Here is a 22,494-nt window from a genome sequence, read left to right as displayed (position 1 = left end):
AGCAAGACTCCATCTCAAAAAAAAAAAAAAAAAAACTTTTCAAAACTTTTCATTGTATTAAATTGAAGTGCTTAGCACCTAGGGATGCCTATAACTTAAGTATTCAGATATGGGTTTTATTTCTGAAAGTTCCTATCAAACTGTGTCCAAGATGAGAGATGTATCAGAGTTGACTATCAAGAAAAGAACTACTGATTGTGTGTATGACTATTTGAAAGTTATCCAACCTCTAGATTCCTTGTTTCCTTGTAAGTAAAAGCACTTTATGTTTATCAAGTCACTTATTTTAATCCTCACAACAACCTCATAAACAGGGATTATTATTATCCCCATTTTACAATTGAAGAAACTGAGGGACAGAAATATTACATCATTAAGTCCAGGCATGGTGGAGCATGCCTATAGTCCCAGCTCCCCAGGAGGCTGAGGCTGAAGGATCATTTTGGTACAAGAGTAGTTTGAGGCTACAGTGAGCTGTGATCGCCACTGCACTCTAGTCTGGGTGACAGAGGGAGACCCTGTCTCCAAAAGGAAAAAAAAGAAATGTTATGTATTTAGACTAAGGTCACACATCTTCCAGGTTGGCTACAGAGCCTGAGTTCTTCTCCACAATGCTATATTGCTTAGGAATAGATGCTTCTCCGCTTTTTTTTTTTTTTTTTGAGATGGAGTCTTGCTCTGTCGCCCAGGCTGGAGTGCAGTGGCGCAATCTCGGCTCACTGCAAGCTTCGCCTCCTGGGTTCACACCATTCTTCTGCCTCAGCCTCTCCAAGTAGCTGTGACTACAGGCACCCGCCACCACGCCAGGCTAATTTTTTTGTATTTTTAGTAGAGACGGTGTTTCAGCGTGGTCTCGATCTCCTGACCTCATGATCCGCCTGCCTCGGCCTCCCAAAGTGCTGGGATTACAAGCGTGAGCCACCGCGCCTGGCTTCTTCTCAGCTTTTACCAGGACAAAGTAGTCTGCAAATAGATTTGCAAGATCTTGGTGTAAAGGTAATAACTGAGCCACCTAGAGAGAAGGAAAGTAGACAGTAAATAGAACTCCAGGAAACCCCAAAAATGAAGGACTAGGCCAAGGAAAAAGAGCAGAAGCCAGAAAAAGGAGCAGCTGACAGCACAGCCAGGGGAGGCTGAGAGATCGAGACAGGTCATCGGAAATCATGCTTTGGATTTGGCAATTAAGAGGTTGTGAGTGACTTAAATCATTAAATTGTATACTTCAAATGGATGTCTTTTACGATCTGTAAATTTTATGCCAACAAAACTGCATAAGATGAAAAAGATCTAATGTACAGTATGGTGACTGTAGTTAATACTGTATTATATATATGAAATCTGCTAAGAGAGCAGATCTTAAGTGTTCTCACTGAAAAAAAAGGAAGGTAACTATGTGAGTTGATGGATGTGTTACTTAACTGACTGGTAATCATTTCACAATGTATACGTATATCACATCATCACACTGCACACTTTAAATATATTCAGTTTTGTCAATTATACCTCAACAAAGATGAAAATTTTAATTTTGATTTTTATACATATTGTATAATATATAATATATATTACATATATAGTGCAGTGTAATACTATATATTATATAAATAAAAGCTAAAAACACCTGGCCCCTGAAGTGTCATTGCAGTGGAGCTGACAGCTCATTTGTCAGTTTCTCAGCCTACCTCATCAGAAATTCTCAATGCAGGCCACCAGCATTTCTCTGTGCACCCATTCCTTTGTCATTCCGTTGTAAAAGAGCCAAGGAACGGAAAGAAGAAAAATTAACTTGCTTTTTAAGCAGATCATCTCCCTGTCCCGAGTAAATTTCTCCCAGGACTTCACTGGAACTTTTGGCCTGTCCCCTATGCCCTCCACGGTGGGTGGCACAGGCAACTCAGTGTCATTGGTTCACAGTCCAGCCTTCTTCCCTCACTTCTATTCCTTCTTTGTCTGAGTGGCCGGACACAGCCTCCAGTCTGATGGTGTTTTCATCAACATTCACATGATCTTACATGTAAGCAGAGAGGAAGGCATGGGTCTGTTGCCTGATTCCTGCCAGCAATGAGTACCAGTGAAAATATACACAATAACTGTACCTTTGCTCAAACTGTACCTTTGCCCACAGCTTTCAGCTCATCACCTGATCTTTGTTCCTTGCAGGGATCTTACCGCTGTGGGCCTTGTAAGCCAGGGTATACTGGTGATCAGATAAGGGGATGCAAAGCGGAAAGAAACTGCAGAAACCCAGAGCTGAACCCTTGCAGTGTGAATGCCCAGTGCATTGAAGAGAGGCAGGGGGATGTGACATGCGTGGTAAGTTGTTTTTTGACTTCCTCTATCATTTTTCCTCTTCCATTTTTAACACCAACTCTCTCCAGTTTCTATGTGCTTCGGGGTAAAAGTACTCCAAAATGAAAGCATTGCAATTAAATGAGCATGGAGTGTAATAGGAACAGGGTCCACTGAGTTTGTGGGGAGCAGCCTGGCATCCATCTAACCATCAGCTGCCTTTTCTCTCCCTCTTGGCTGTCGGGTAACACTGTCCACTTGGGCACCTGGATGCCAGAGCCTCCGGTGAAGCCCCAGCTCCCAAGCACCTTCTATGGAAAGGCCCAGAAGCCAGCAGCAGGGAGGTGAAGGAACATTCTTCTCCCCTTTCCTTCTTCTGCCCCATCTACCTGCCTGTATAATGACAACATACCTGCTGTCATCTCTAACTGTCCTCATTCTTACAACTTCCAGAGTCTGTCTGCTTCGACGCTCCTGTGGGGGGTGGGCCATCATGTAGAGGTGGGGACTGTCATAGTCCCTCCGGGAGAAACCTCCCGTCTTCCATAGGTGACTGGCAGGGGCCAGACAGTGCCCTGCTCTATGTCTACCTCCACTCCAATCAGGGACAGCTCCGTGAATGGTCATGCCTCCTGTGCATTCTCCAGCCATGGAGCTGGTCTGGGGAGGAGAGGCTGGGAAGAGAGTAGAGCAGTCACAGCAGGGCCTGACACGGGTCTCATGCTGAGCTTGTAGTGGGCCCTATGTGAAGGAGAGGGCATGCTCCTGCCATCCATTCCCAAATCCAAGGATCCAAAGTCCTGGGGATCCTAGGTACTGAAAAAATCAGCAGACTTCAGCTGCCGCCCTCCTCTGCACTTCCTGGGGTGCCAGGCTCTTGGCAGGTGGCCCGTCAGACTCTGGAGTCACTGGTTCACAGTGATCGCCCCTGAGTAGCAAGATGGATTCTCGGATCCCTTTTCCATCTTTATCTCAAAGTTATGCTTCTTTATCTTTATGCATACATAATTTTCCACAATGAGCCTACCACTTTTCAAATAGGAAAAATAAGAGTCAAAAATGAGTTAAATAAATAAATATAATAAAGTCAGCCCTCCCTGGCAATACAGATATTCAGTAACAAGGTCAGATGGAAGAATGTGCTGTATCAGAGGGGGAATAACCCCAGCAAGTTCCTGAATTCCTCATGGTTGGGCTTGTTTATTACCAAAAAGCAGTCATTGAGAAGCAAGTGTATATCTCTGTTGAAATCCCCATTTTCTGTGAACAAATTGACAACTCCCCTGGGATGGTGGGTGATGGGGCTCTTAATATGTTTTTGAATTTGTAATAAGGCACAACGACAGATGGTAAAGGATTAATAAACTTGGTGTGACTACTAAAATAATTGAATCTGCCAGAAAATGGCTCATTAAAAATGTATTTGTTCCTAGAGGACATATTTTCCTCATTAAAGTGAGTCAAGGACTAACCTCGTAGATCAGCCTTCCAGGCCTTCCAAAGGCCCTGTTGGGGCAAGTGAGCAGGAACCAGGAGCCCGGGAGGGTTTCTCTGGAGTCCTGCCTCCTAAATCCTGGTTGCAGAGGGAGAGCACAGATGATTGAGAATAGGCAGGCTGCGGCTGAGGAAGTCACTGGTCTGAAAGCTCCTTATTTTGGGTGGTGAGGCCAGGAAATTTAACCTGTGCTCACATAAGTCTGATTTCCCTTGGCCCAGACTCTGCTCCTCAGACTCTCTCCCTCCTCCCTCCTTTACCTCCCGTCCCAGGTCAGCTTTCTCTCCCTCTGCATTTCCAGTTCCCTGTGACCTTCTGGGTCCCCTCCTCCCATCTCCCCTCTGCTGCTCTGCCTGTTCCTGGAAGTGGGAGGGAGAGTTTTCTCTCTAAGTCTCCCTTTACATCTTTTGAATAGTGAACCATTACACTATTCAAGTGCAATTAAATAGTTTCTAAGCCCCACCGAACAAGGCTGAGTGACTCTGGGCCCTCCCCCTGGGAATGAGCAAAGGAGCAGAGAGGCCCTTGTCAGCCACCAGCTCCCTGCCAGGCTCAGCTTCCCAGGCCTCTGATGGGCTTTCCCTTTACAGTGTGGAGTCGGCTGGGCTGGCGATGGCTATGTCTGCGGAAAGGATGTGGACATCGACAGTTACCCCGACGAAGAACTGCCATGTTCTGCCAGGAACTGTAAAAAGGTAAGGGGTGTGGGGTGGCAGTAGGCACACATGCACTGTGGCTTTCCAAAGTCACATCTTCTATGGGGAGAGGATCTGTGGATCTAATTTAAAATTGTACTTGTAAAGTAGCTGCATCTCAGATGAAGTGAAACAGCCACCAACAATAAAGCCACAGTGTCTTGAGGTCAGAAACAGTTACTGGCTTAACACAAATGTAGGATGTCACTCGGAACTGCGTTTTCCCCCTAAGGACAACTGCAAGTATGTGCCAAATTCTGGCCAAGAAGATGCAGACAGTGATGGCATTGGCGACGCTTGTGACGAGGATGCTGACGGAGACGGGATCCTGAATGAGCAGGTACCTGCTTCGCTGGGAAGGCCTGTGAATTGCCACATACCAGGGATGATGGGAGAAAGCCTGTGATGTCAACTATGTATATGAATCATCCCAAATGTTAGTTTCCATGCCTGCATTCCGCAGCACTGCAGCTTTTTACCCTATAAGATTCACAAATGTTTGAAATATAAAACTGACAAACTTGGGCCACCAGAGTTCTGACGCTTCATAACAATGGGGGAAGTAGATTTAGTAAAAGTATGAGTGATGTTCTATCCTTCCATCTTTTAGGATAACTGTGTCCTGATTCACAATGTGGACCAAAGGAACAGTGATAAAGATATCTTTGGGGATGCCTGTGATAACTGCCTGAGTGTCTTAAATAACGACCAGAAAGACACGGATGGGGATGGAAGAGGAGATGCCTGTGATGATGACATGGATGGAGATGGTAGATTTGTCTTGCTTTTGTCTTTTATTTGGGATTCAATTGACCTTGTTCCATTGTTCTCTGAGAGAGTAGGAATAGAATGACTGATTCAGGGCCTTCCAGCTGTGGGTGGCTCACTGTGGCCTGCATCTGGAGGACCCAAGGTGGACTTGTGTCTATGGAAGGAGACCCCACAGCCCACTCCACTACCTAATGGCTCTGAATGTTTCCAGGACTCTGTATCATTGCCAGAAACTTTATAGGACCCCTTCAAGCAGTGTCTTGTCAGGGTGTGTCTTTTTGGGGCATCTCCCTTCCCATTTCTACCTTTCCTCACTCTCCACTATCTTTTCTACACGTGAGAGACCCAGAAGTGGAGAGCTGAATGAGAAGGCATTGAGCAGGGTCACAGACTACACATCACAGGCTACACATCCCATTGTGGGCACTTGAAGGAAAAACCTTTTTGAAATATCACCTGCCCGAACACACACATACACACACCCCACTCCAGAACATGCACACCCCCGTAAAACATGACCTCACCTTCTGCAAGCCTAACTGATGACCCATTTCCAGTGGTATATGCTGGTAAGCAAACCACAGAAAGACCTGGTTGGTAGCATTTTCCAGTTTCCATGATGTAACTCCATACTGTCCTCATTGCTGATTTCAAGCTACCAATGTGACATAATCAAACACAAAACTGAAAAGAGAGGGACACAATGGACCCAGCTCCAGCACAACACTGCCTAGAGCCCTAGGGTCTCAGTCATAGCTCAGATACCCACGAGATCCTCCCTCTCCAAGGTCAGTCCATACAGCCATCATGATCCCCTCCTTGTGGTTGCTATCATAGCCCTTGACATCTTGGACAAATTAGAATTCAGTCATAAATACTTCTGAGGCTGTTCATTTTTAAGTCTCCCAGAATCCATCCTTTGAAGCTACCTCTGAATAACTGCAGAAAACGGTAGTCCCTGTGTGACACTGGCCCAGGCAGAAGCGACTCACCATGCGCCTGATCTCTCCAGCACCTAGAAGTCAGTGACATTCCCCTGACTCAAGGTAGCATTTCTTTCTTACAGGAATAAAAAACATTCTGGACAACTGCCCAAAATTTCCCAATCGTGACCAACGGGACAAGGATGGTGATGGTGTTGGGGATGCCTGTGACAGTTGTCCTGATGTCAGCAACCCTAACCAGGTTAGTAGGATACTGGGGAATTCAAACTCCAGGATGAATTCCTCTATGCAAAGACTCATTTAAGACAGGTGTCTAGAAAAACAGCAGCGCCTCTTAGCTGTTGCCACTTACCTAACAAAGCAGAGGTGGAAAAATGACACACTGTGAGCCTGAAGATGGTGGGATCAACACCACACAAGATCTGAAGCCCTAGGGACTATCTCCTAGGCTGTCGATTGCCTGTGAGGTTAGTAACACGAGCTTCATGATGCTCAATACAAGTACTTTTCCTGCAGAAAGGAAAACGGAACATGGAAATTAACCATTGGGAGCCTTGTGTCCCTTTAGTCCCTAAACCCCTACACAGCCTATGTATGGACATTTCAGATTAAGTTCAGCCAGGGATGTGTTGCATCTCCCTTCTCACTCCTCCTCCCTGTCTGGATAATTGGGTATGATGTGTCATTTATTTTTAAAGCCCTGAGAGAGGGGAGTCATGGTTGCCCTCTGTGACTCACTCACGATTTTGGCTGAATTTCAAATTGCAGAAGCAAAGCAAAATCAACTTGCCTTCTCCCCATGCCTGTGGCTGGCTGCCTCTGACCCGTGCCAGAGTTCCAGGCCTCCACCTGCCACCATGCTACCCCAGCGCCCCTTTCCAATCAGCTCATCTGGTGTGTGGGCAGCCCATCCATGTAGCTTGATATTTTAGAAGGCTTTTTTGAAAATTCAGCATTGTGCCTACACCAATATGGTGTTGTCCTTTTGCAGTTTTGCACCACCCCAGTTCCAGAGAAATAATTCCCCAAATCCAATGATGATGATGGGTGAGGTCTGCCTTCTCTGGAACATTCGGTATGTGCAGGCCCAGGAATAAATAACGTGTGCTGTTCTCTTTGCAGTCTGATGTGGATAATGATCTGGTTGGGGACTCCTGTGACACCAATCAGGACAGGTATGGCATGTCTCCCAACTGCAGAGAGCCAGATGCAAACATCCGGAGAGGGTTTTTTTTTTTTTTGGAGGTGGAGTCTCGCTCTTGCCCTGGCTGAAGTACAGTCGTGCGATCTCGGCTCACTGCAAGCTCCGCCTCCCAGGTTTACACCGTTCTCCTGCCTCAGCCTCCAAAGTAGCTGGGACCACAGGCGCCCGCTACCATGCCTGGCTAATTTTTTTTGTATTTTTAGTAGAGACAGGGTTTCACCATATTAGCCAGGATGGTCTCCATCTCCTGACCTCGTGATCTGCCCACCTCGGCCTCCCAAAGTGCTGGGATTACAGGCATGAGCCACCGCGCCCGGCCTGGAGAGGGTTTTAAATTTCAGAACTTCCTGCTGCTCCATTCCTTGGGATCTTTCTGGGTGGACTGAGCTGCTGGTGGGATAATAGAGCCCTGCCTCTGGTCAGAATTACCATGAAAATTCTCCCTGAAAGTTCTGTATAGGGGATAACGGTGTCAGAATAGGTTACTAGGCACTCCAGCAAGCGAGATCTATTTCAGGAGAGGTAATATAGCATCATGCTTCACAGATGGGCTCTGGAATAAGACAGCTAGATATAAATTTCAGCTTCTTCTCTTACATGCCAGCTAACCTCAGGCAAATTACCTAATACTTCTGTGCCTCAATTTTCTCATCTGTAAAATGAGGATGACAGTAGATCTAGCTCATAGGACCATCGTGAAGATTGAGTTGATCCACGGAAAGTGCTCATTATGATTTCTGTAATATACATAGCACTCAATAGACATTAGCTCTTTCATTTTTATATTCTTTCAGCTCAGGAAAACTTCACCATCATCCCAAAATAGAAGGCTGTCAGTTTGCTGAGGGATTGCTATTATTTCCTGGTCCTTGAAATTTTTTTTAATTCAGTTTTCCTTATTTAAGTGGAATTGTTCTGTGGAAGTGAGTTTTGTGAACCCTCCTAGCTCAACACGATGGAGTCCTACATTAAGACTCAAGGCTGGATCAACTGATCAGATTCTGGAAGAACATCATCAAAAACAGACGTGTGTCACTCAGCCCTAGAGGCATCTGCAACCCAAGGTTCTAAACCCTTTTGTCTCCTTAGGGAATTCTTACAAAGACAGCCAGGACAAGGATGAGAGGGAAAGGATTCTAAAAGACAAAGCAAAAAAAGATGTAATTTCTCTCCTGATACCTGGATTAGAGGTTGCCCTGCAGAAACCAGTTCCTGACCCAAACCTTACTCAAGGACAGCTCCTATGAAGCCACAGCTTTTTTTTTTTTTTTTTTTTTTTTGAGATGGAGTCTTGCTCTGTCACCCAGGCTGGCGTGATCTCTGCTCACTGCAACCTCTACCTCCTGGGTTCAAGCAATTCTCATGCCTCAGACTGCCGCGTAGCTGGGATTACAGGTGTGTGCCACCATCCCTGGCTAATTTTTGTATTTTTAGTAGAGACAGAGTTTCACCATGTTGGCCGGGCTGGTCTCGAACTCCTGGCCTCAAGTGATCCACCTGCCTCAGCCTCCCAAAGTGTGCATCTCTTTCATTATGCTCTGTGTCCTTGCTGCGAAGTACATATAGTCATCCCTCAGTATCCCAGGGTATTGGTCCCAGGATACCCCTCTGCCCCCAGGATACCAAAATCCTCAAATACTCAAGTCCCTTATATAAAATGATGTGATATCTGCATATAACCTATACCTGTCCTCCTATATGCTTTAAAAATCCTCTCTAGATTACTTAATACCTAATACAATGTAAATACTAGGTAAATAGTTATTATGCTGCATTGGTTTCTTATTTGTATTATTTTTTGTTATTTTTTATTGTTCTTTTTCAAATCTTTTCAATCCTCAGTTGGTTGAATCTGCGGATACGGAACCGCGGATACAGAGGCCTGACTGTACTAGCTAAGTGAACTTAAACATATTTCCCAGTCTCTTGGCATCTCAACTTCATCTGCAAAGAGGAGATGAATAAATGCATCACTCAGGTTATGGTGAAAATTCAAGATAATGTAGGTAAAGCTCCTGGCACAGCGCTGGCCCAAGGGTGACATGCACAAAACAGAGGCCATGTTATTATTGGTATCACAGTACAAGGAAAGGCACATCGGCAACAGAGCCTGACGTCAGATGTCCCTCTCCTCTTCCGAGGGGAAGGTGGGACTGTGTCCTGACAACTGCCGTAAATGATGTGCATCAAGAATGTTCCCTGGTGCAGGTCATCTTGCACTCTAACTACTGTCTGCATTAATTTCTAAAATATCCTGTCCCACCAGCCTCTAGATATTTGCCCAAAACAAATGACTCATTCTGCTATGCTTTAATTCCCACAAAGTTGAACGTTGGAGAAGAGGGCAGGAACTGCTTGTTTTTGCATAAAAATGTTCAGGGCTATATAGAAGGGCTGCTAATGGAAATAGCTCAGTCTTGTGTTTTATAAAGCAGACCTGCTGCATGCACAGGGATTCTGCTGTTTGAGCCACATCATCTGCTTGTCCAGGCTGACTTCACTTTTGCTGGACCCTTTCTGTCCCCCTGTACCTTCTGGAAGCTGTGGCTCTAGAGCATGGTCTGGTCCCTGGCTTCCCTCTCCAAAAGGGTGCAGGGGCAGCTCCTGGCCCAGGACAGGCCGCGGGTGGACCAGGTCTAAAGGAGTACTCATTCTTTTTCAGAGTAACCATGAGAGGTCTCAGACTCCAGGACACCTCTTGGAGGCAGACTCATCTTCAGGTGGCCCCTCAGCCCAGAAAGTCAGGTGGACAGAGAAGGAGAGTTCTGAGAAGTCCTTTAGACCAGCACTGAGCCCGGCCTACATACTCCCCTCGAGAAGGCGTGGCCCTGTTCACTTTGCCCTTCTCCCTATGGCGTTCAGGTCTGAATCCTCATTGGATCCATTAGCCAGGGATTGTGAAGAGTAATATAACAGAAAACACTGTAGGGCTTCCTAAGAGTCAGTACTTTTTCATATATTGAAATTTAATATGCAAAATTCTGATTTTCATCATTTAATCTTCATAACAACCCTATGAGGTAGGTACTATTCTCATTTTACAGATGAAGACACTGAGCCATAGAGAGGTCAGGTGTCATGCCTGAGGTCACACACTGGCCAGTGGCTGAGCCAGGATTTACACTGAGGCTGTCTGGTTCTCTGCCTGTCACTCTGTTCCCCTCACACATCCTCTGAGTTGAGTATCATCTAGCAGTTCCCAGGGACTGATAGGAGCATCTGGTCACAAATCATAGAAATAGACCCTTATCTTCTTTAGGAGGAAATGACTCACTTGTTTCAAGAGGTTGGGGATGGGAAAATTGTCTCTGAGGCCCATAGGGCAGCCTTATCTAAGGGAATGACCCCAGTGGGTTTGATTTTAAAAGCCAACCCTGGTTTAAAAAAAAAACCTCAAGCACAGACTCTCCTTCCTAAGAATGGATCCTTCCTGTTCCCTGCTGAACTGTGAGCCACATCACCTGTCCTTTCTCCTGCAGTGATGGAGATGGGCACCAGGACAGCACAGACAACTGCCCCACCGTCATTAACAGTGCCCAGCTGGACACCGATAAGGATGGAATTGGTGACGAGTGTGATGATGATGATGACAATGATGGTATCCCGGACCTGGTGCCCCCTGGACCAGACAACTGCCGGCTGGTCCCCAACCCAGCCCAGGAGGATAGCAACAGTAAGCAGGCTCAGCCCAGAGCTGCACAGCACCCTTGGGCTCCCTTCAGCCAGGCACATGGGGGCACGCCTCTCTCCAGGCACCAACTCAGAACATCCCCAGCTCCCATCAGCTGCTTCTCCACACCCAGCTTCTCTGCATAGCTGCAGCTTGTGTGGACAGCAGATATCTGGTAGACACCAGTCTCCAACTCATTCAGGACTGAGCTGCTTTGCATCTTCCTGAACAACCCTAGGATGCCATCACACAGGTCAGGGAAGCAGCCACACACTGTGGCTCAGTCCCCAAAGGGCTTGGAGAGCTGCTCCACCATCTTACCTGTCACCTGCCACCTTCCCCTAGGAGTGCCAGAAAAGGAGCAGAATAGAGAGAACGGCACAGTAGAAGTGGTATATGCTGGGTCCACAAACACAGATGCCTGCAGGGGCCAGGCAGATAAGAAAATGTCTGCACCAAGCCAGACATGAGACAGCAGGGAGTGTTGAGTGTTGGGGACTGCAGTGACCTGGAGAGGGCATGCCCATCCACAGCAGTGCACATGCAAAAATGCCAGCACATTAGCTGAACAACACACACGTGGGGGCCACATTCAGTCTAGGAGCCACCAGATGTTAGTCTTAGAGATATTCTGGTAACAATAATTTCCCTGTTTTCTACACATTACAGTCCAGAAAGTACTGTAGACATTTGCTTATGTGAGGTCAAGCTTAAGATCCACCAGTTGGTGAACCCAACTGTAGGTAATAAGAACTTCCTGGGGACAGAGTGGAGGGCAACTGTTCAAATTGATCTTTCAAAAAGCTCTGGGAGGACTGGCCTGGTCACCCAGTACGAGGACTCCAGAATGGGGCCTGGCACCAGCTCAAACATGTCCCCAGGGCTCCTCTCCCAATACTGATGGGAAATCATGGCCCTGGTTGTGGGAGCTTGAGCCCTTCTGTTCCTCATGCAGCCCCTTTCCCTGCCAAGGAGTGGCGGTGGGTATGAGCACTATTGAGCTCCTGTCCTTTCTCCACCCCACTCAGGCGACGGAGTGGGAGACATCTGTGAGTCTGACTTTGACCAGGACCAGGTCATCGATCGGATCGATGTCTGCCCAGAGAACGCAGAGGTCACCCTGACCGACTTCAGGGCTTACCAGACTGTGGTCCTGGATCCTGAAGGGGATGCCCAGATCGATCCCAACTGGGTGGTCCTGAACCAGGTGAGTGTCACATGGGTGGCAGTGGCTCAGCCTTGCCTCTCAACAGAGGCCCTTCTGATAGTGGTAGGTCATGTTTAGAGGGTACAGACAATGAGCCAGGCATTCTTCACATCACTCTTATTCCTCAACAGCCTTATGACAGACTACTTCAATTATGCCCATTTTACAGAGGATGAAATTGTCTGCTACAGCTTTCATGATTGTAGCAGCTTTAATGATGGTAGCACTGTGGTAAGTAGCTGAGATGACTGGAATTGGGACCCAGGCAGTCTGACCCTAGAACCCACGCTTCTGATCTCTGCAAGACTGCTTTCTGCATATCCTCCTCATTGTGTAACTAAGAAATGCAGGCACAGAGAGGCTTGGTAGATTTTCCAGAGTCACAGAGAAAGTCACATTGATTAGAAGTATATGTTGTATGCTCCCCAGTTAAGGGCCTATTCAATCAACTTAAGTGACAGTCTCAGCAAACTTATTTCTATTCAGCTTTGAGCTTTTTTTAACCTTTACAAGCACATGCTTTCTTTGAGCACATAACACAATAGAGCAACTATTCAGATAATGAAATCTTTATATGGAGGCCAGACATCACTGGCCACTCACTCATGGTGCCTGAGGTTTTGAGCTTCCTTAAGGTCACTTGGCCCCTTCAAGACTGTTCTGAACTCCCTCAATTCTCTCTGCAGGGCATGGAGATTGTGCAGACCATGAACAGTGATCCTGGCCTGGCAGTGGGTACGTGCAGGGCCTCAGTTGCCACTCGCATAGAATTCTTCCAGCTACTAGTGTGGTTTGTCTATTGTTCTAATCTTATCTGGTCCTTACAGGGTACACGGCTTTTAACGGCGTTGACTTCGAAGGGACCTTCCATGTAAATACCCAGACAGATGATGACTATGCAGGCTTTATCTTTGGCTACCAAGATAGCTCCAGCTTCTACGTGGTCATGTGGAAGCAGACGGAGCAGACATATTGGCAAGCCACCCCATTCCGAGCAGTTGCAGAACCTGGCATTCAGCTTAAGGTATTGGTGGTTTGAAGTCATTCATCTCCCTTTCTTTTCTTCTGGACCCCTCATCTTTTTTCAGATGTTGTGTTTTCCCATATGGTACTTAGTTAATCTAAAAAAATTGATGCATTTATGCTAACGTTAGAGTCAGGGAAGACTACAGCTGACGCAGGGCCTTGCCTTCATTCCTGTGTACCAGCTACATTCTAACCTCTAATGGGGGAATCCCAGCCTACATGAGGTCAGAGAGAAGGAAGGTTTAAAGTGCATCTTCAGGCACACTGTGTTGGAAACTGGCTAATAAATTTCATGGATAGGTCCAACTTTGTACAGGAGGGCTGATGGGCTACTTCTGTCACTCCAGCTAGGACACAAGGCTGACTTAAGTAGCCAGACATTTGATGAGAGCCCTCATTGGGCAATGTAGGGAGCAGTGGATGTGCAGCACGAACAACATGGAATGTGTAATGGAATGCTGGGCAAGGCTTAGTAGTAAAAGGTTGGGGTCACCTCCATATATGGCATTTAAGTGTTTATGCTTTGTTCTGAATCTAAGGCAGTCAGATTATAACCATGATTGTAACCTAGATCATCACTTCAGATCCAGGAAGCAGGAAGGGTGGTGCCTGTGTCCTGTCCTAAAACCTTGCTTGTGTCATCATCCAGGCTGTGAAGTCTAAGACAGGTCCAGGGGAGCATCTCCGGAACTCCCTGTGGCACACAGGGGACACCAGTGACCAGGTCAGGCTGCTGTGGAAGGACTCCAGGAATGTGGGCTGGAAGGACAAGGTGTCCTACCGCTGGTTCCTACAGCACAGGCCCCAGGTGGGCTACATCAGGTAGGTAGAGGCCCCATCTCCTTACCTTGCTCTAGAAGCAAAGCATTCTCTGTTCTGCAGCCCAGAGCCTTCACTTCCCTGAGCAATTCTGACCTGAGATAGTCCCCAAGGACATGCGAGGACTTTTGTGACCGCAGGATGGGGAACCTAGAAAAGAGGTGGGGGAGAATGTACTCAGGGTCAGACCACCCAGACAGGACAGTAGGACCAACATGGGGATAGAAGGAGCAGAGCTGAGGGGACGACCCAGCATTGTGGGGTTGGTGCATTTGGATGGCTGTGCCCTTCTGCCATGCTCTGCAGAGAAGCCTGAGGGTGGACATGCCAATCGGTACGAGGTAAGAGGTGTGGCGGGGTCTCTTCTCCACACCCTCCCCTGTGGCACCTCTGGGCCCTGTGTAATCACTTACTAGTGCACATTTCACCCTGACTGCACTATGCCCCTTACAGTCTGTCTTCCCTACTGGATCACAAACTGCATGAGAGCAGCGCTTGTATCTTTTTTTTTTTTTTTTTTTTGAGACGGAATCCCACTCTGTTGCCAGGCAGGAGTACTGTGGCGTGATCTCAGCTTACTGCAACCTCCGCCTTCCTGGTTCAAGTGATTCTTCTGCCTCAGCCTCCCGAGTAGCTGGGATTGCAGGCACGCGCCATCACGCCAGGCTAATTTTTGTATTTTTAATTTTTGTATTTTTAGTAGAGACGGGGTTTCACTATGTTGGCCAGCCTGGTCTCCATCTCCTGACCTTGTGATCCGCCCGCCTCGGCCTCCCAAAATGCTGGGATTACAGGCATGGGCCACTGTGCCCAGCCATAGCTTATTAATCTTGATCTCCCCAGTGCCTAGCACAAAGCCTGACATCTACTACACGTGGCATGAACTGATCGTCATGTAAGCCAAAGTAGTCTTGTTTCTTTATAGGACTTTTTGTTTGTTTTTTAAGTATTCTCAGGAAATTAGGAGGCTTAGGGCTGTATCTTTGAAATGTAGATAGTGGTCGTCTTCATTTGAACTTGCAGATCAACACCCATCCTAGCCTATGTAGTATATTTAGGAAGGAGTACTGAGTGCATTCTCCTCATCGGGGAGGAGGGAAGGAAAGCAGCCTCATGGAAAAAAGAAAATCATGAGGGCAAATTCACATTTTGTTTCTCTTTGTGACATTATGTCAAATGTACTCTGTCTCACAGCAAGATGATCATGTTCTCAGCCCTATTAAGCCCAATGCCCCTTTTTTATAATAAATATTTTGAACCGTCCCAAAATGGAATCATAGAAATTACAACCTACCTACACATATAATCTAGAAAATCAATGTGAGCCCTAACAATATAATAGAGAAAGAAGAATAATTTATAACAAAATAATTTAAATATTTCAGCACAGCCACACCAGAAGACAAAATGAAACAGACACTTGCACCCATGCCTAGAATCACTACGAAGGTGACATTCTAACAGACTGTTGTGTCAGTCACTTAAATGTTACACTGGTGTTGATGACAGCCATGTAAATTTCTCAAATGGTACACATTTTTTCTCAATTTACCCTGGAAAATATAGTTTATATTAAAATTTATGCAAAAAATCCTTGCTGTTTACAAGTGAAAGGGAGTCAGGTTCTAGGCCCTGAGAGTTACTCTTTACCTACCCTGGTGTCTGAGGAACACTCCAGAAGTGTATGGAATGCAGGACAGGTTTTGATTGTTCTCTCCAGGGCACTGCACGCCATCCAGCATCCCTGGCTGCCATCACTCAGTGCCACTGTGACAACCCAAAGTGTCCCCACAGATTCCTCCAACTCTACTTAGGGAGTGCAGTCTCCTGTGGAGAATCATTGCTCTGAGATTCCACCAAAAGATATAAATCAGACCAAAGGAAAAGCAGAAGTTTTTAAGCATGGTATCTAGACAAGGCAACTTACATGACAATGAAAACACAAAACTTTCTCACTCAAGACATCAGGTTTGGTTTGGTTTGATTTTTAACTCAAGTTTGATAGTGTGACCAACATCATGTTAGGCCTTGTGAGAGGCAGAAGTTGGGAAGAAACACCCCCCAACACACACACACACACACACACACACACACACGGACACACACAGTCCCTGCCCTCAGGGACTTCCAGTCTAGTAAGTGGGAACAGCTACAGTACAATCCAGGTGAGCGAAAAATGGAGCCTAAAACAGAGTAAAGACGCAAGTACGTGTAAGAAGTGGGGCCCCTGGGCCTCACAGTGGGCACTTTACCCGGGTTGGATTTCATGGAGGCCCCTCCGGCTGTGTTGTCTGCAGGGTACGATTTTATGAAGGCTCTGAGTTGGTGGCTGACTCTGGAGTCACCATAGACACCACAATGCGTGGAGGCCGACTTGGCGTTTTCTGCTTCTCTCAAGAAAACATCATCTGGTCCAACCTCAAGTATCGCTGCAATGGTAACGTGCATTCTCGTTACTGTTCAATATTGTTACTAGGATTAGTCAAACCCTGCCACCTTATTTTTATACCGCACTTCCCCGCAAAAGCCCAACGCCCATACCACATAGTCATTAAAACCTGATAGTCCCCGTGTACCAGAAGTAAAAAGCAGATCGCATTTATCCTATTTTATCCATGTGGAAATTAAGACCCATAGAATTTAACTGCATGGTTTAGGGTTTGGGGTTCAGGGAGAAATCCAGTCAGATTTAATTTACAGGAAGCGTTTATTTTCATGTGGTTAAAACATAATCACAGATACGAAATCCATTCTGCCTGCTGGTTTTCTGTAGGGCCGGAAAGGAGCACTCCTGGGCTTTAAGCCAACGGTTTACAAAGCAGCCTGCAGGAGAAAATGGCGGCGAGGGCCTGCGGGGCCTCCTGGGCAGGCTAACAGCGCCCCCTACAGGACGCCTGCGCCGCGGGCGGGGGCCGGGGTCCGGGGTGGAAGGAGCCTCGCTAACCTCCCTGTGCGCATTCCTATTGCAGACACCATCCCTGAGGACTTCCAAGAGTTTCAAACCCAGAATTTCGACCGCTTCGATAATTAAACCAAGGAAGCAATCCATAACTGCTTTTCGGAACACTAAAACCATATATTTTTTAACTTCCTTTAATTTTCTTTATATACACTGTGGCTGTTACCAACCCAAATATATCAAAACGTTTTATGTGAATGTGGCAATAAAGGAGAAGAGATCATTTTTAAAAACCGTGTTGCTCAGACATTGCTCTCACGTGGCTCAGGCTTTGAGGTGCCCGTTCTCGGAGGGATCCCCGTTAACTTGCAGGGTGGTGGTTTCTTCTCAAACCCGGTGGCCGATAAGATGAGCCTATGCGTGAATCACAGGGCCCAGGCCAGAGGTTTCATCTGGGGTCCCCCCAATTCGCTCCATACAAAACGCCTAACCGTTCCATGCTCACCTCGGTAGCCTCCTAATTTTGGGTAAGGGGTCTCAGAAACACGTGTTCGGGGTGGCACCTTCCTTAGGGAGGCGTTTTTCTGACCAAGTCCTGGGACAGATTTGCCCAATTCTTTCTGATGCTGTCCTCCCATCCCACACCTTCCACAGACTTCTATTCTGGCCCCTTCAACGTAATTCTTAAGCTTATTTATATATTTGGCTCCCTCTAGTGGAATGTAAGCATATTGACAATAAAGGATCATGTCACTGCAATCAATATTCCCACAGTATCTGGAATGTAGCAGATAGCCACTAAATGTTTACTGAATTAATAAACGAAGAATGAATGAATGAATGAATGAATGCCTCTTAAGTGAAAGGATAGTAGAGTGTATGTGATCATAAAAGTCCTCAACTCAAAAAGTCACAACATATCCTCTATCTGTGGTACCAGTAGCTGGATGTACAGGGCAGAAACTTGCCTAATTTGTACACTAGCCTTTCTTGTATTTCAGTTGTAAGTCAGAGATCCAAGCAAAGTTTTATAAATTCTCTAGAAATTTTGTTTCAAAGAATATTGCTGTGTGGTTATATATTTTCTTATTCCAGAATTCCTAGAGATATATTAAATCATGTATGAAGAAAAAACACCACAGTTTTATCATGACTTAACAGTGAGAAAATACAATGGTGCATGCATAAGATCTGGAGGATTTCTGGATGTCCTCCTCAAGTACAGCCTGGAGATGTGTGTTGCCTTGTAATCCAGGACATCCGATCTCCTACATCAAAAACTCTAGTGGGGCCGGGTGTGGTGCTGCTTGCCTGTGGTCCCAAGCACTTTGGGAGGCCAAGGCAGGCAGATCACTTGAGGCCAGGAGTTCAAGACCAGCCTGGCCAACATGGCGAAACCCATCTCTACTAAAAATACAAAAATTAGCCAGGTGTGGTGCCACTTGCCTGTAGTCCCAGCTATTTGGGAGGCTGAGATGGGAGAATCGCTTGAGCCCGGGAGGCAGAGGCTGCAGTGAGCCGAGATTGCACCACTGTACTCCAGCCTGGGCAATGAGAGTGAGGCTGGTGGAAGGAGGCAGCAACCCACGCCATGCCCACCCCTGGGGCAGCCTCCCTGCTGTCGGCTGTGCAAGCCCAAGAACGCAGTATGTCCACAGGAAACAGACTCTCTTGGTTAAATCTTTTGTGTCTATAACTGCTTTAGAAACCATGGGCCCACAGGAGATCTAGAACATAATTCCATCCCTTAGGGAGCTTATTACATTTTTGGGAAGACAAAATTTGTTATTTATGCAAAACAAGAAACAAAGACGCATGTAGAACCAGCAGTGTGCTGAAGCCAGCTCCTACCAGCTCATAAGAGCCAACTATTCAAGTTTAGGAATATTGTGAGCCAGTTAAACTGTTGGTAGTTTGAAATTGGCCATGGTGGGAGTATTTACACAGAAACTGGCAAACACTACAAATCAGGGCTCCAGAGAACTGGTTGTTAAATATTTATCAGCACACAAGTGATTATTCTACCTTGTCCTATTCCTAGTTGGCCCTCTTTGTATTTTTGAAGCTGATGTAGAAAACTTGAGGCTTTCAGAAAATTTCTTGCATAAGAAATGAAGTAAGAAAAGTGAAAATGGGTGGGGTGCTGTGGCTTACACCTGTAATCCTAGCATTTTGGGAGACCTAGGCAGGAGGATCGCTTGAGGTCAGGAGTTTGGGACCAGTCTGGCCAACATGGTAAAACCCCATCTCTACTAAAGATACAAAAATTAGGCCAGGTGCAGTGGCTCCTGCCTATACTCCCAGCTCCTCAGGGGGCTGAAACACAAGAATCTCTTGAACCCAGGAGGCGGAGGTTGCAGTGAGCTGGGATCGTGCCACTGCACTCCAGCCTGGGCGACAGAGCAAGACATGTCTCAAAAAAAAAAAAAAAAAAAAAAAAAAGTGAAAATTAGGAAGCACTTGACAGAAGCTAGCCAGTTGCAGACTCAGGGGATGAGCTAGCAGGTATGGTATGCTCTCCCCCAGGTAACTCCCTGGGCTTCTTGGATATTTGTTATGCTCAACTTTAGCACAATGACTCAAATTCCTGTTACAGTTCCATTAGGTTAGTAACAGCTTCATTTGAATCTTACACCTCTAGGATTGAGTGGCCATCAATCTCTCACCAACTAGTATGAATTCATTCCAATGCCCATTCACCTCCTGACTTTTCATGGAGATCGAGAAGACTGAGGAGCTGGGCACGGTGGTGCGCGCCTGTGGTCCTAGCTACCTGGGAGGCTGAATGGGGAGGATCACTTGAGCCCAGGAGTTCAAGTCCAGCATGGGCAACATAGCAAGATGCTTTCTCTTTTTTTTTTTTAAGTACTGGGGGAATGGGAGGCATGGCTGGGAAAGAAAAGAGGCATTGTCACTGTAGGGAAAAGACCACGGCTGAGTAGAATCCCACAGGACGTGTGGGAGATCTCTGGGGGCAGGATGAGGGCACTGGGGGCAGCCAGAGGAGGCCTGGGGGCATGGCAGCAGGTGCACAAAGGGAGGTGCAGCCCTTTTTGCCTACACCCAAGAAGGAGGAAAAAAAAACTCTTCCTTCTCCCCATCCAGGTTATTAGTCCTAGGCTCCAGAAGTATTACGGTGATTATCCTTAGGTTAATTTTCGAGACAGGCTATAGAGTTAAAGAGAAGGAGGAAGATATATAATCCAGCCACCTGCTATTGAAATATCTGTAGGCATTTTTTATGGCCTAGGCTAGAAGATAACTGGGAACAGATTCAAGCAGCAAAAAAGAATCTGGTCCAGAAGTGAGGCCGTGGGAAAACTAGATAATGTACAGCATAAATCTAGGGGTGAGAAGTGGGGCGCCCCTGTTTGGGATACACACCTGGGGTCCCCAGTAACATCGGGACTGTAAGGGTGGCTCAACCTTTCAGCGGCATGAAGAAACCCCCTGCAGTGTCCACAGCTCTGCATCTTACAGCCCCGCCCAATTTGGTCATAGGCAATCTCAGGCGACAGAGACGCTCACCCCAAATTTCCTGGGGCAGTATAGTTTCCACAGTGAGGGTGTTTTATTCCAGAGAAATAATTCTAGTACTATAGAATTAAGTATAGAGATGATGAAGTAAATTGGACCCATCATCCTAATATTTTTGTTTGAATATGTGGCAACGCACTTGAAATATCTAAGAGAATTTGGCATAATTAGAGAATGCAATAATTGAACTTGTGATTCCAGTTTAGAATGCAGACTGATGATCTTCACCTTAAAATGGGGCTATGTCCTAATAAATCCGTAAGTTGAACATATCTTAAGTCCAAAGTGCATTTAGTACTCCAATAAACCCAAGTCAAAAGTTTAAGTCATCCATCATTAAGTCCAGATACTCCTCAATTTAAATAGGGTTATGTTTTGATAAAAATCGTAAGTCAAACCATCATTAGTTGGGAATTGTTTATAGTTGAATTATTTGGTTTATCATCATCATCATCATTATTATTATTATTGAGACAGGATCTCACTGTCGCTCAGGCTGCAGTGCAGTGGTGCAATCTCAGCTCACTGCAGCCTCAACCTCCTGGGCTCAAGTAGTCCTCCCACCTCAGCCTTCCGAGTAGCTAAGACTACAGGCTCGTGCCACCATACCCAGCTAATTTTTTGTATTTTTTTTGTAAAGATGGGGTCTTACTGTGTTGCCCAGGCTGGTCTCAAACTCCTGGGCTCAAATGATCCTCCTGCCTTGGCCTTCTGAAGAGAGTATTTGATTTTAGACTTGTGATTTTAAGTCAGAAGGTAGGAGAATTTGGTAGAATACGCAAATATTGAGGTGATTAAGATAATTTCTCATCCATTATATAAATTTTTTAAAAATACAAGTTATATAAGCACATAGGTAGGTTTCATCAAATGACAATTCATAAATGAAATTTAAATATAGTTTTTAATGTTACAAATTAGCATAGTATATTGTCATAAATTAATATATTATATTTATAAATGGGATTTAGAGTGTTTAAGGAAATTTAATTAAGTTTGCAAATGGGACTAAACATTAATCAAAAGCCTAAAAGTGATTATATATTTTGCTATAGAGTAATAAGTAGATTTGCATATTTATAGAATATAGTAAAGTAATAAGATTTTTAAGTTGAATTTTTTAACTGAAGGTTTTGTAATTTGTAACTTTAATCAAATATTAATTTTAAAACCAAAGTCACCATAAATTGTGTTTTTTGTAAAAGACAACCTTTCCTTCAGGCATAAGGAAAGCCTCCTACAAGCTCCACATTTTACCACCTCGCCTAAATCATTGGTTAATAAACAACCTCAGACAATTGACATGCACCCCAAATTTCCTAAGGCAGTAGAGTTTCCTTAGTGGAGAAGGGTCTTTTATTCCTGAGAAATAATTCTACAATTGTAGAACTAAGTACAGAGATGCCAAAGTCAATTGGACCCATCATCCTAATATTTTTGTGTGGTGCTTGGGAATTGTGTTTGTGTATGTGTCAAAGTACTTGAAATCTCTAAGAGAATTTGGCATAAAGAATGCAATAAATTCAACGTGGGATTCTAGTTTAAAATGCATACAGATGCTCCCTAACTTACCATGTAGTTACATCCTGGGATAAACCCACAGCAAGTCAGAAATATCATAAGTGAAAATGCATTTAATATCTTTTTTTTTTTTGAGACGGAGTCTCGCTCTGTTGCCCAGGCTGGAGTGCAGTGGTGCAATCTTGGCTCACTGCAAGCTCCGCCTCCCGCCTTCATGCCATTCCCCTGCCTCAGCCTCCCGAGTAGCTGGGACTACAGGTGCCCGCCAGCACGCCTGGCTAATTTTTTGTATTTTTTTAGTAGAGATGGGGTTTCACCGTGTTAGCCAGGATGGCATTTAATATCTTGATAAGCCCATCATAAAGTCAAAAAAATCTTAAGTCAAACCATTATAAGTTGGGGATTGTCTGTAGTTGA

General features: G+C 45.6%; 1 protein-coding gene across 1 annotated transcript in view; it reads left to right on the top strand.

The window, feature by feature from the left end:
* Positions 1-17,312, top strand: part of THBS4 (thrombospondin 4) — a 47,829-nt gene extending 30,517 nt beyond the window's left edge. Inside the window, exons 10-22 of the mRNA XM_032156957.2 lie at positions 2,161-2,313; positions 4,375-4,479; positions 4,712-4,819; positions 5,090-5,249; positions 6,317-6,435; positions 7,317-7,369; positions 10,878-11,071; positions 12,097-12,275; positions 12,962-13,010; positions 13,103-13,299; positions 13,951-14,123; positions 16,418-16,557; positions 17,090-17,312. Of these exons, the coding sequence (XP_032012848.1) occupies positions 2,161-2,313; positions 4,375-4,479; positions 4,712-4,819; positions 5,090-5,249; positions 6,317-6,435; positions 7,317-7,369; positions 10,878-11,071; positions 12,097-12,275; positions 12,962-13,010; positions 13,103-13,299; positions 13,951-14,123; positions 16,418-16,557; positions 17,090-17,151 (1,692 nt within the window). The 3' untranslated portion in view covers positions 17,152-17,312. The remainder of the gene's footprint in view (positions 1-2,160; positions 2,314-4,374; positions 4,480-4,711; positions 4,820-5,089; positions 5,250-6,316; positions 6,436-7,316; positions 7,370-10,877; positions 11,072-12,096; positions 12,276-12,961; positions 13,011-13,102; positions 13,300-13,950; positions 14,124-16,417; positions 16,558-17,089) is intronic.
* Positions 17,313-22,494: the final 5,182 nt, after the last annotated feature.

The sequence above is a fragment of the Hylobates moloch genome, unplaced genomic scaffold (assembly GCF_009828535.3).
Source record: "Hylobates moloch isolate HMO894 unplaced genomic scaffold, HMol_V3 SCAFFOLD_6, whole genome shotgun sequence".
Classification (NCBI taxonomy): Eukaryota; Metazoa; Chordata; class Mammalia; order Primates; family Hylobatidae; genus Hylobates; species Hylobates moloch.
Note: the sequence above shows the minus strand (reverse complement) of the source record. Positions and strands in the feature narration are given on the sequence as shown.